At 46.9% G+C, this 12,818-nt stretch overlaps 1 protein-coding gene across 2 annotated transcripts; it reads left to right on the top strand.

The window, feature by feature from the left end:
- The first annotated feature begins 1,369 nt into the window (after window positions 1-1,369).
- Window positions 1,370-6,498, top strand: LOC134492198 (killer cell lectin-like receptor subfamily F member 2). Of its 2 annotated transcripts, none has more exons than XM_063296387.1 (3): window positions 1,370-1,464; window positions 5,684-5,838; window positions 6,319-6,498. In XM_063296387.1, the coding sequence occupies exons 1-3, from the start codon at window positions 1,452-1,454 to the stop codon at window positions 6,430-6,432; spliced, it is 282 nt and encodes a 93-aa protein (XP_063152457.1). In that variant the 5' UTR covers window positions 1,370-1,451; the 3' UTR covers window positions 6,433-6,498. The 2 variants fall into 2 exon arrangements, 1 of the variants encoding a protein (XP_063152457.1); XR_010067398.1 differs by lacking the exon at window positions 1,370-1,464 and adding an exon at window positions 4,896-4,958.
- The last annotated feature ends 6,320 nt before the right edge of the window (window positions 6,499-12,818 follow it).

Below are 12,818 nucleotides of genomic sequence, written 5' to 3'. Positions count from 1 at the left end.
TTTCCCCCCGCAAGAGGGACTCTTATTCAGTCCCACCTGATCGCGCTGCCAACCCAATGGTGATACCAGATTTCACACACCTTGCAACTGCTCCTGGATGCTGCCAACTTTAGGAGGAAGACATTCTTTGACAACTGAAGGTCTGTTCACCCATGGCAAAGTCATTAGAACAAGACAGAGAAAATGTGTTGCCCTAGCATGGTTGGCCTCCAGCTGGGTGCAACTGGGGAAAGGAATTACACTTCAGCACCATCTAAGAGGTCATGCTTTCCCATCGTCATCATCATCATCATCATCATCATCATCATCATCATCATCACCATCATCTGGAATCAGTCCACTGCAGGATGAAGGCCTCTTCACTGAAGTTGATGGATTGTAATCTACCATCCTGGTCCAGTGAGGGTTGGTAGATACCTCTTTCATTATGTCCCAGTCTAGGGCTGGGAGTGAGTGACTGGTCCAAAATCACCCAGCTGGCTTCCACATTGGGAAGAGAGACTTCCACCCCAGTCTCCCCACTCCTAGTCCAGATCTTAACCACTGCATCACACTGGCACTCCCCTTATGAGAGCACAAATTTCCCTTTCCATTAAAAAGAGCCAGTCTGGCCTAGTCGTTAAGGCTCCGGGCTAGAAACCAGGAGACTGTGAGTTCTAGTCCTGCCTTAGGCCTGAAAGCCGGCTGGGTGACCTTGGGCCAGTCGCTCTCTTTCAGCCCAAGAGCCAATCAGGCGTGGTAGGAGAGTTCTAGTCCCGCCTTAGGCCTGAAAGGGGGCTGGGTGGCCTTGGGCCAGTCACCCAGAGACCTTACTGAAATCTGTGTTGGTCTTGTGTGAGGCTGGACAGATACCCTGGATATCCAATGCCCAGGGGAGATGCCACCTTATTTGTCTTTATTTGTATTTCTGGTGATACAAATTAGCAACTGCATTTGGCAGCCAGGGCTTTGCTTTTTTTTTTTGTTTGAATAAAGGCAAATGGTTTTCTAATGATCCCTCTGCATATTTGCTATCTTGGGCTGAAACACAATAAATAGGGTCTAAAGGATAGGTGCTTCTTCTGTATATCTGTGGAATTATGTAATCCAAGTGGCTTTTAATTTTGGTCAGAGCTCAGCTGTTACAACGGTTTTCAGACGACTCACACCTCCTACTCTCTAAGGAGGAAAATTCAAGTAACGTCTCATTGATCATGTCACGGATTCTCTTGTACCCAGGGTTGATTATTCAGACTCCACAAAAGATTTATTTATTTATTTATTTATTTATTTATTTATTTATTTATTATTCAAATTTAATTACCGCCCATCTCCCCCAAAAGAGGGGAGACCGTTGCTCCTAAAATTTCCCCCTCATTTTTGCAGATCAGCCGTTCTTCCGTCACTGGCATTGGATCGTGCTGCTGGTTGGATGGGCTGGGATCATCTTCTTGCTGGGGGTTGCGATAAGGATGGGAGAGTTCAGTGAGTATTATAATCGGGTGGTTTTGACAAGGCTGCATAATTAAGATAGGCATATCTAAAATGGGGCAGAGGGAGAATCAAAGGTTAAAATTATTATTTCTTCTATGTAAAATTACTTGAGTTTTAAAATCGGCTTCAGAGCCCTGTTTTCTGTGCCAGGAGTTTGTTTATTTGTTTTATTCATTAAATGGATGTCCTGCCTTTGGTTTATCCAACTTGCCTGGCATCTCACAGCAATTCAATATACAAATTATAAAACATAAAAATTCAAACGTGATTAAAATTAGGAAAATCTAAAAATGGTATCATTATCACTCAGCTCAACTTACAATTCGGAGCCTGGCAAAAGAGATGGGTTTTCATCCGGTTCATAAATATTGGGGTGGATGCAAATGCACTTCCGCAGGGAGTACCTTCCGCAGCCTATGGGCCTTTCAGGAGAAGACCTTCTCCCGTTTACCTGGTTCACAAACTTCTAGCAATGGGGAATCTTCAAGGGTGCCTCTCTGGGTGATCTAAGTGAACAAATACAGGCAATAGAGGAATTCAGATAAAGTGGTATAACAAAGAGAAGCTTCTGAGTGGTAGCACCAGCCTCTCACATGCCTTCCTGGACTGCCCGCCTGTCACCCACCACCCTTCTATCATGGGGAGATTCATGAAGTGTACTGACTGTCTGATTGCCTAATCAGGACATTAATTATTTTTAAACTTTTGGACTGAAACCTTCTCCCACATTTCATATTATCACCATGACTCAATGCAGACAGCTTGCTCTGGAATTAGCTAGGAATTTCTTTTCAGTTGTTTCGCTTTGCTTAGAATTTTGCTGGACGAAGGGCTTAAGAGAACTCAAACAGTTGCACTACGTTTTCTAAGCCTTGAGTTGGCCCAATAAAGAAAATTAAAAGTAGATTCAATTTAAATTGAATTCTTCAAAGTCTTTGGATGTAGTAATAATGATAATAATAATTTATTAAATTTATTTGCCGCCTGACTACTGGTGACTCTGGGAGGTTTACAGTGGCTGTACGCTACTCAGAGTCACTTTTGTGAGATGGGCGGCTATATAAATTTGATAAATAAATAAAAGATAAATTGTTCAAACATTTAAAAGCAAAGAACAATAGAAAACCTCCCACAAAAAAACAGCACAAGACAGAAGAACAACGATGGCAAGGAAAAGAAACTCAAAAGGGAACAAAGGGGAAGAAAGGGACATCCGTTGTCCTCGCCGAAGGCCTGGGCGAAGAGCCAGGTCTTTAAGGCCCTTTGAAATACCAGTAGGGTGGGAGTTGTTCAAATCTTGGGGGGAACCTCATTCCATAGGACAGGTCTGCTTCCAGGGCCCTGACAGGTGGCATTGTTTAATCGATGGAATCCAGAGCTCGCAAACCCTGCCAGATCAAACGATCGGGCAGATACTATGGGAGACAGGCAGTCCCTCAAGTAACCACGCCCCATGCCATGTAGGGCTTTGTAGGTGGCGACCAGCACCTTGAATTGCACCCAGAAGCAAACCAGTACAGCTCACAAAGCAGAGGAGTTACATGGGCATACCAAGGCGTGCCCATCACTGCCTGTGCTGCTGCATTATGGACCAGCTGAAGCTTCCGGGTGGTCTTCAATAACAGCTACACGTAGAGTGCATTGTGGAGCCTTTGGTGCTCTCTGAGCCTTGTTCTTTTCTTGCAGACATTTCATTGCCAGACTGGGCAACATCTTCAGTGCAAAGAGGGAGTGAGCCTTGCTCTCAGTTTATACACCGTGGCTTGCCCTGCTTGTGTTGGTGGGGGTGTTGTTCTCTCCTTGGGAGCTCCTTGATTGGGCTATTGTTTGCTGCTTGGTTGATTGCCTGAGTTGATAGTTCCTTGATTAGGGTGTATTGTGCTGTTCGATGGTTCATCTGGTGTTAATCCTAGTGTTGATTTTTGCATATCTGGGTGTTGATTGCTGGCAAGGGAGTGTCCTGGTCTTTTGGCTTTTCTATTGTCTCTTTTGAATGGTACGTAAATGTGGTTTACCTCTATGTGTCTGTTGACGGCTGCTTGGTCTGAGTGCCAGGCTTCCAGGAATTCTGTGGCCTTTTTGGATTTGGCTTGGTTTAGGATGCTCACAGTTTCCCAGTTGAAACTATGGTTGAGTCTGTCCGTGTGTTGTGAGATTAAGGAGTTTCCATCGTGTCTTCTGACTGCTAGTTGGTGTTTGTGGATGCGCTCTGCTAGTCTTCTGCCTGTCTGTCCTGCATAGTGGCTGTTACAGTCTTTGCACTGTATGTTGTAAATAACTCCTGTTTTTTCTTCTTGGGCTACTGGGTCTTTTGAATTGCTTAATATGTTTTGAAGAGTTTTAGTTGGTTTATGTGCTACAGTGATGCCGTGTGGTTGTAACAGTCTGTTGGTGGTTTCTGAGATGTTTCTGATGTATGGCAGTGTTATCCTTTTCATGGTTTCCATTGGTTGGGTTGTAGTGGGTTGGGTGGTGAGGCACTTTTTGATAAAGTTGAGCGGGTATCCATTTTGTTGGAAGATGCTGTGCAGATGATCTTTTTCTTTTTTCTGGCAAACAACAGCCCAATCAAAGAGCTCCCAAGGAGAGAACAACACCCCCACCAACACAAGCAGGGCGAGCCACGGTGTATAAACTGAGAGCAAGGCCCACTCTCTCTTTGCACTGAAGATGTTGCCTAGTCTGGCAATGAAATGTCTGCAAGAAAACAACAAGGCTCAGAGAGCACCAAGGACTCCACAGTTCAACCCTGAGCTACAAATATTCACTTCAATTGGTAGAGTGCATGTTACTAGTCAAGCTGTGAGGTGACCAGGGCATGAGTGAGTGTCTGAAGGGCCCCCCGATCTAGGAAAGGGAGCAAGTGGCACACCAGATAAAGCTGGGCAAAAGCCTTCCTGGCCACAGCTGCCACCTGCTCATCAAGCAGGAACTGTGAGTCCAGGAAAAGCACCAGATTGCACACCATCCTTGAATGGGGAAGTGCAACCCCATCCAAGGTCAACATTGGAATATGCTCAGATCTGGGCAGTCCAAACACCCACAGCTACTTGGTATAGTAAAAGGTACTAAGCAGAGGGTCAGTATTGCCCCAAAGATATTATGGATCCTTGGGAAAATCCAGATGGATTTCTTTCCTGCCCCCAATGCTGTCGTTGACAGTGTTTAGCTTTACCCATGTAGTATGTGGATTCTGACTCATTCCTTCAAAGGTCTGGGTGCAATTTCCTCACAAAAACCTGCAAAAATGTCTGATGAAAATATGTAACTACCAATTCTGATTCATTGCTTCATAGGCCTGGGCCGCAATTCCTCAACAGCGCTAGAGAGAAACCCAGAAAACCCTAAGAAAATGACTGAAGCACCCTTGTGCATTTCAGACATGCATCAATACAATCAGGATGAAAGCAAAACAAATAGCCAATCAAAAACATTCAGATCTTTCCTGAGACAACATTTGTGTGAGGCTGCAAATGCATCTCCAGGTAAACTCCTTCTGGTTTTGGCTCAAACTTTCCAAAGGGGCCCATATTATAATTTCCCAGAAATCATCATCCCCCAATATTTCTGGTACCTTTTCTGCCATCATCACCCTATTTCTGTTTTCTCCCTGAATCCAAACTGCTGTTTGTGCACGTGCTGCCCCTTTCTCAGGACTACACACCATCTACTTCAAGTGGGCTGGGATCCACTAACCATTAGGCAGCGAAGAACTGCTAAGCTTTCACTGAGCCACCACACAGGAAGCTAGAAACCGAGAGAGAGGGAGAGAGATCTCATGGCTGTGTTGATGCAGTTGTGAGTCGAGGACTGTGAAGATGACACGGGGGAAATCTCCAGGGCTGAAACTGCCCTTCCAGTCCCACACAGCATCCCCAGTGGTGAGGGATCCCCGTGCCTGCAAGCACGCTAAGCCACGGGCCTCGGACCCCTTCCCTGGAACTAGTGAAGCTGCTTCCCCGTGGTGAGTCGGTGGTCTATTTGAATTGCCCGGCAGTTGTAAATGAGCTTAGTGATTTCATACTTGAAAATGTAAACCTGTGCAAAGTCAGCTTGACATTGAATGACTGAATGAGCCAATAGAAATTATCGCATTTTAAATGGGATCCTCTCCTTATCTTTCAAAGTGACATTAAAGAGCTTGAAAGATACCCATTGAGTTGATTACAAAGATAATTTTTTTAAAAATAAGATTTGTTTTCCTTCTCAGAGAATCGATCCTGCAGGATGTGCCCTGTGACATGGCTTCTGCGTGATGACAAATGCTACTGGTTTTCTAATACCATCTGGACCTGGAACCAAAGCTACGGGGACTGTTTGGCAAGAAGATCTCAGCTACTAGTGATTTCTAATACAGGAGAGCAGGTAAAAGGATTTCTTGCAGGGGAAGAATCCACATCTTTCTTACTCCATTTTAATGTTGAACACAAGGACTTCAGTGGCTGGGATAGCATTCAACAGCAGGCTGCAGGTGGCATTTCAAACAAAGTGGCATGACCCAGGTGGGTATAGGGGCCTTCTCTCAAGGTTGTCCCTATTGATCCTACTCTGAAGCTTAACAGCCACCTGCCTCCTTTTATGATCCTTAACAGCCACCTGCCTCCTTTTATGATCCTTAACAGCCACCTGCCTCAACAGCCACCACCTGCTTTTCCACCTGAAGGATAAGCAGGAGGGGCAAAATTCACCTGCTAAGCTTCCCCACAGCATCAAAGGCACAGCTGGCAGGAAGTCAGAGACCTTTTGGGATAGGCACTTCATTTGGGGAAACCTAACAACCTCAGTAATGGGACATGGATTGGGATTCTTTCATTCTTGTAATGAAAATTTATTTGTCTTTTATAGAAATTCATCCAGGACGCAATAACGTCTACAAAAATATGGATTGGACTCAAAGTCAACCTGCCAGAGAAGAAGTGGATGTGGATCGACGGCTCTCCATTAAACCACACATTGTGAGTATTCGAATACCCATGGAAGAAAACTTCTGTAATGTAGTGTTTTTTGCAGAAAAAAAAGTAAAACAGAAAACAGAAACAGAGAAGTACAGATAACATAGATATCTAGAGCCACTACAGAGTCTAGAAGCATCTTAAAGAGGTTATATGGTCAGCTTTCACTTCATCAGAGAAGGACCACTTCATTAGAGCTGTGAAAAAGCTTTGCCCAAGACAGGATCCAAGGTTTTATTCCATTATTTGTGGCTATCTGCTGGTGTGAGAAGCTGTTTTTAAAAAATATAACAAGGGGCAAAACGAAAAGAATAAAAGATGGCAAGAACTGGACAGGAAGGAAAAAAGGAAACCAACCCACAAAACCCAAGCGGGCTTCGCTCATCCTCGCCGACCTGGGAGAAGAGCCAGGTCTTCAAGCCCCTTTGAAACCCGAACAGGGTGGGAGCCGTCTGGATCACAGGGGACTCTTATTCCAGAGGGTGGGCATTGCTACAGAAAGGCCTGCTTCCAGGGTCCCAATAGATGGCATGGTCTAATTGAACGAGACCGGAGTGTGAGAACCCTGCTAGAACGAATCGGCTAGGGAGATACAATGGGAGACGGGTGGTCCCTCTACCGTGGAGGGTTTATAGTTAAGGGCCTGCACCTTGAATCACGCCTGGAAGCAAACTGGTACCCAGTGCAGCTCACGTAGCAAAGGTGTTGTATGCACCCTTCTAGGGGCGCCACAAATAGCCCGCGTGGCTGCATTTTGGACCAGCTGAAGCTTCCGGATACTCTTCAAGGGTAGCCCCATGTAGAGAGCATTGCAGTAGTCAATATGGGAGATAACGAGGGCATGAGTGAGCATTCGAAGGGCCTCCCAATCCAGGAAGGGGTGTAACTGGCACACAACACGAAGCTGCGCAAAGGCCCTCCTGGCCACAGCTGCCACCTGCTCTTCGAGCAGAAGCCGTGAGTCCAAGAGGACCCCCAAGTTACGCACCAGGTCTCTCTGGGGCAGTGCAACCCCATCAGAACCAAAGATGACAAAGTCCCAGATACGGAAGAGCCCTTAACCCACAGCCACTCCGTCTTACCAGGGTTCAGTCGAAGCCTGTTGTTCCCCATCCAGGCCCCCACAGCCTCCAGGCACCTGGAGAGGGCAGTCACAGCATCACTTACTTCACCTGGGATGGAGATATACAGTTGAGTATCATCAGCATACCTCATCCCATGGTGACGGATGATCTCACCCAGCAGTTTCATGTAGATGTTGAATAGGAGAGGAGAGAGAACCGAACCCTGTGGCACCCCACAGGGAGGAGGATCCCAGCCCAGTTGGTCATAAAAGCAACAATTCACAATTGCAGTTTGCTTTTTCTCCGCAAAGTCAGTTTCAGTAAGGTATGAACGAGGTCACGGTGAAATGGCAAATAAATGTTCACATGTACGGTACGAGTGGGGTATCGACCCTCCCCTGATCTGGTTCAGATCCTTAATTCAAAGGTTGACTCAACTGCCTTTGGAAAAGAATGCTTGTTTGAAAAGCAACCAAGTCATCAAATCAGGCTGATTTGACAATTGGTTTGGGTGGAGGGATTTAGAGATCTGATCAAATGGCCTTCAAATCAAGTGTCTTCATCAAATTTATTTATTTATTTAATTAATTTATTACTCAAATTTAGCCACCGCCTATCTCCCCCAAAAGAGGGACTCTGGGCGGTTTACAGTAAAATCCAGCGCAAAATATGAACATTAAAATCTCATAAAAACAGTTATAATAAAATACAGTAAATGTCCTAACAGCCAGGAACCACGCTGAGACAAGGAACAGGTCTCTAGTGTTTTATTACTGCTACATAACAGAAAATCCTAACAAACTGAAGAAGCGTGGGAAAAACCCAGACATATAAACCCCAAAGGTTAAGGCGGTCCCGATCTGTGTCTCTTGGAATGGCTACCTAATTCATCAGTGCTACGCATGTGCTTTACAGCCTGGATAGAGGCCCCCTCCTGCTCGCCATCCTTACTCATGACATCACCCTCCCCTCCAGATTCACATTCCATTTCAGCCCCCTCCCCTCCAGAGGCTTGATAAGATTCGACGTCTCCTTCTAAGGTCCCATGGGAACTGGGCAACGATGGAAAGTCTTCAAAGGAAAACTCCTCCAAGGACGAACCAGTGCTGCTCTCCAGGTCTGATAACGCTTCTGGCCCAGGTGGCTGCTGCTGGAAAATAGCTAGATAATTAGAAGAGTCGTCCCCCCTCCCCCCTGGGAAATGCACACCTGAGGTGGAGGGCTGCAGCCCCCCCCCCCTCCTCTGTAACTGGAGTCAAGGCTTCAGGCGGGGGTGGAAGGTGCAAACTTATGAACTCCGCTGCTTGGGATTCCTCTGCCTGCTCATCCAAGTGAGGAGTCTCTGGTACAGTGCGAGGCTTGGGTTTGTGAGGGAAAAGCTGATGGAACCGATGAACCAGTGCTGGAGCATGTACATCTCTGGCATTCTCCCACGTGCACTCTTCCTCAGGGTACCCTTTCCAGTGTATGAAATATTGGATGCCCCTTCCCCTCCTCCTAGAGTCCAGAATTTCCTCAACTTCATATTCCTCCTCCCCCTCCACAATTACTGGAGGTGGGGGGGCAGTTGCGATCGTAAGGCACTTGGGGGAGGGTCTTTGGCTAGCAAGGCTCTGTGAAACACTGGATGGACTTTCATGGATGCTGGTAGCTGTAAACAATAAGCCACTGGATTTATCTGCTGCGCCACAGTGAAAGGGCCCACAAACTTAGAGTCCAATTTCTTGGAGGGTCTGGTAGAGGTCAAAAACTTGGTAGAGAGCCACACTTTGTCTCCTACCTCAATCGCTGGCCCCTCTTGTCTGTGAGCATCTGCAGCTCTCTTGTAAGCACTCTTTGCCCTGTTCAGCTGCTCCTTTAACAACTCCAGCCGCAGCTTGTTGCTCTTTAAGAAAATCAGCCGTGGCTGGAACCGTTCCTTGCTGGGAGGAGGTGGGCAACACCCGAGGGTTAACCCCGTAGAGTGCTTGGAAAGGGGACATCTTGGTCGAGGATTGCACAGAATTATTATATGTAAATTCTGCCATGGGTTGTCTTGCTGATAAGTGGTGTAACACCTGAGATACTGCTGTAACCATTGGTTAATTTTCTCGGCTTGCCCATTACTAGCAGGATGATGCGCTGATGACAGGTGGATCTGGACCCCTAATGACTGGAAAAGGGCCCTCCAGAACCTGGGAGTGAACTGTGGGCCCCTGTCACTCACCAAGTGATTCACCATGCCTCTATACCTAAAAACATGGTCCATGAACAACTGCGCTGTGGCTGGTGCAGATGGGAGGCCCTTGCAAGGAATAAAATGTGCCATCTTTGTGAAAAGGTCCACCACCACCAGTATGGACGTCAGCCCCTGGACCGGGGGTAAATCAGTGATGAAATCCATGGAGATTGTATCCCAAGGCCTACTGGGGGTGGGTAGGGGTTGCAAGAGTCCTGTGGGCTTCCCTGGGAGAGGCTTAGCTCGTCTGCAGGTGTGACAAGAAGCAACATAACCCTTTATGTCTGCAGTCATCTTAGGCCATCAGTAGTCTCTCAGAGCTCTATGGAGAGTTTTGAAAACACCTCCGCGGCCTGCCGTTTGGTGGTCATGGCAAAGTCTCAGTACTTCTTCCCTCAATGAAGGGGGAATATATAATCGCCCACTATGCCAGAGGATTCCTGCCTCCACATTGAATGGGGGGGCAGTGTCTTGCGGGCCCCTCTGGAGGTCATCCATCCTGGCCCTGGCATACGGGTCCTGTTGCTGCTGAGCTCTGACTCTTGTAAATAGGTCCTCTGCTTGTCTGCCTGCTGCTAAAATCTCTGTTTGGTTCCCCCTCATAGACTGATCAAAGTTGTGAGGTTGTAATATAGTAGCCTGTACCTCCTGGTGAGTGGCGGGGGTTGCCTGAATGGATCGAGACAGGGCATCTGCCAAACGGTTTTGTGCCCCAGGAACATAAGAAATAACAAAATTGAAACGGGAGAAAAACTGGCTCCATCTGATCTGGCGTGGGGTGAGGGATCTGGTGTTTTGTAGAAACTGTAAATTCTTGTGATCGGTGCAAACTTTCACAGGAAAGGCTGCACCTTCTAGCCAGTGCCTCCACTCTTGGAATGCTGCTTTAATTGCCAGCAACTCCTTGATAAAAACATCATAGTTTCTCTCTGCTGGTGAGAGCATGCGTGAAAAAAAGGCACACGGAAGCAATGTATTCTCGGTTTTGTTTGTATAGTGCAATAACACTGCCCCAATGGCAATATCTGAAGCATCTGAATGCATTATGAATTGCTTCGTAGGATCAGGGTGTCTTAACAGTGGCTGGGATGCAAAGCGTTGCTTAAATTCTTGGAAGGCTGCTTGCTCTCTCTCCCCCCAAATGAATTTTGATCCTTTCTTCAAAAGCTGTGTGAGGGGTCTAGCCCTGTCACAAAAGTTTTTTATGAACCGCCTGTAGAAATTGCAAAATCCTAGATATCTTTGTACTTCTTTAACATTTCGGGGAGGTGGCCAAGAGAGAATTGCCTGGACCTTAGAAGGATCCATGGATATGCCTTCTGTTGATACTTTATAGCCCAGGAAATGTAATTCAGTTAAATCAAAGGCACACTTCTCTAGCTTGGCAAACAGCTTGTTCTCTCTCAGTCTTTGTAAGACATTACGTACATGGGTTACGTGAGTTGTAGCATCCTCAGAGAAAATTAATATGTCATCTAGATAAATGACCAGATACTTATCTAGTAAATCAGAGAAAATCTGATTCATAAATCTGGAAAATATGGCTCCTGCATTAGACAAGCCAAAGGGCAAAACAAGGTACTCAAATTTACCAAACCTGGTGTCGAAGGCAGTCAGATATTCAGGCCCCTCTTTCATCCGGATCAGATTGTACGCATTCCTGAGATCCAACCTGGTAAAAAGGTTCTGTAAGCAATCTAGCAGATCGGAGATTAAGGGCAGAGGATAGGTTTCTTTTTTTGTGATTTTATTGAGGGAACTGAAATCGTGGACCACTCTCATGGGTGTCTCCTGGGTTGCAGGTACCAACGGGTCAGGCTTCTTTGGTACGAAGAAGGTAGGAGCAGACGCTGGGGAAGTAGATGGTCGGATGAACCCCTTTTGGAGATTAGAGTCCAAGTAATCCTGTAAGGTGGCTAGTTCCTTGGGAGACATGGGATATTGTTTCCTTGCTGGAATCCTGGCTCCTGGTATCAACTCAATGGTGCAATCACAGTCCCCATGGGGGGGTAGTGCTGTGGCCTCTTGTTCACTGAAAACGTCTGCGAAATCTGCATACTTGGCTGGCAACTGGACCCCCCCTGCTTCCGTGACTGCGTTAGTTGCTGGAGAGTGGAGAGCGGCTTGAATCTTGTGGTGCTGGCATTCCTTAGCTGGGAAGGAGATTGCTCCCGTAGTCCAGTTCAACAATGGGTTGTGGATCCTCAGCCAAGGCGTGCCTAGGATTACAGGCACATTAAGTGATGCAGTAACATAAAGCTGGATCCACTCAGCATGGTCTCCCGTTGTCAGTTGCACCGGTTCTGTGAGCCTTCTAATCGGCCCTGCCTTAAGGGGCTGGCCGTCAATGGTCTCCACTTCTATGGGACATGGCAATTCTATGGTCGGGATGTTGAAGTCTTGTACGGTCTGCACATCAATAAAATTGGTTGAAGCTCCGGAATCCACGATGGCCTCTAGCTTGACCTGGTGCTCTGGGTTGACGTGCATTATTACTAGTAAGTAGTAAAAGGATTGCCTGGAATCCTCGGAATGAGCCCTCCTTAATTGACTGATGGTCTCCCTGCTGAGCTCTGTGGAGGGAGACCAACGGAGTTTCCCTGGTTGGAAACAGAGGCGGAGATGGCTCTTGTTTCAGCTGCTTGCCCTGGGGGTCTTACTGAAGTTGCTTGGCTTCTCACTGGGCAAGCTCTCACCATGTGCCCCTGGGCTCCGCAGTAGAAACAGAGGGCTCTCTCTCTCCTTCTCTGCCTCTCAGCCTCGGAAATAAGCCTCCTGCTCGCCCCGATCTGCATCGGCTCCTCTGGTCCTGAGTGAGTGGATGCTACAGAGAGAGCTGGAAATCCTGGAAATGCTCTGAGGGCCCTGTTTCTCCCTGGCTGCATCTGTCTGAGCTCTTCTAGCCTGGCATCTATGACCACAGAAAACTGATATAAGGCTTCTAGGTTAGCTGGTGTTCCCTGGCGCACGAATTCATTCTTAATTTCTTCATCCAGCCCCTGTTTGAATTGGTCTTTTAATGCACTCTCATTCCAGTCCAGATCTCCTGCTAACAACTTGAAATCATCAACGTAGATTCCCACCCTCTTGTTACCTTGCTTGAGCTTCTGA

Source organism: Candoia aspera, chromosome 2 (assembly GCF_035149785.1).
Source record: "Candoia aspera isolate rCanAsp1 chromosome 2, rCanAsp1.hap2, whole genome shotgun sequence".
Taxonomy (NCBI): domain Eukaryota; kingdom Metazoa; phylum Chordata; class Lepidosauria; order Squamata; family Boidae; genus Candoia; species Candoia aspera.
The sequence above is the reverse complement of the archived record's forward strand: the minus strand, read 5'-3'. Positions and strand labels throughout refer to the sequence as shown.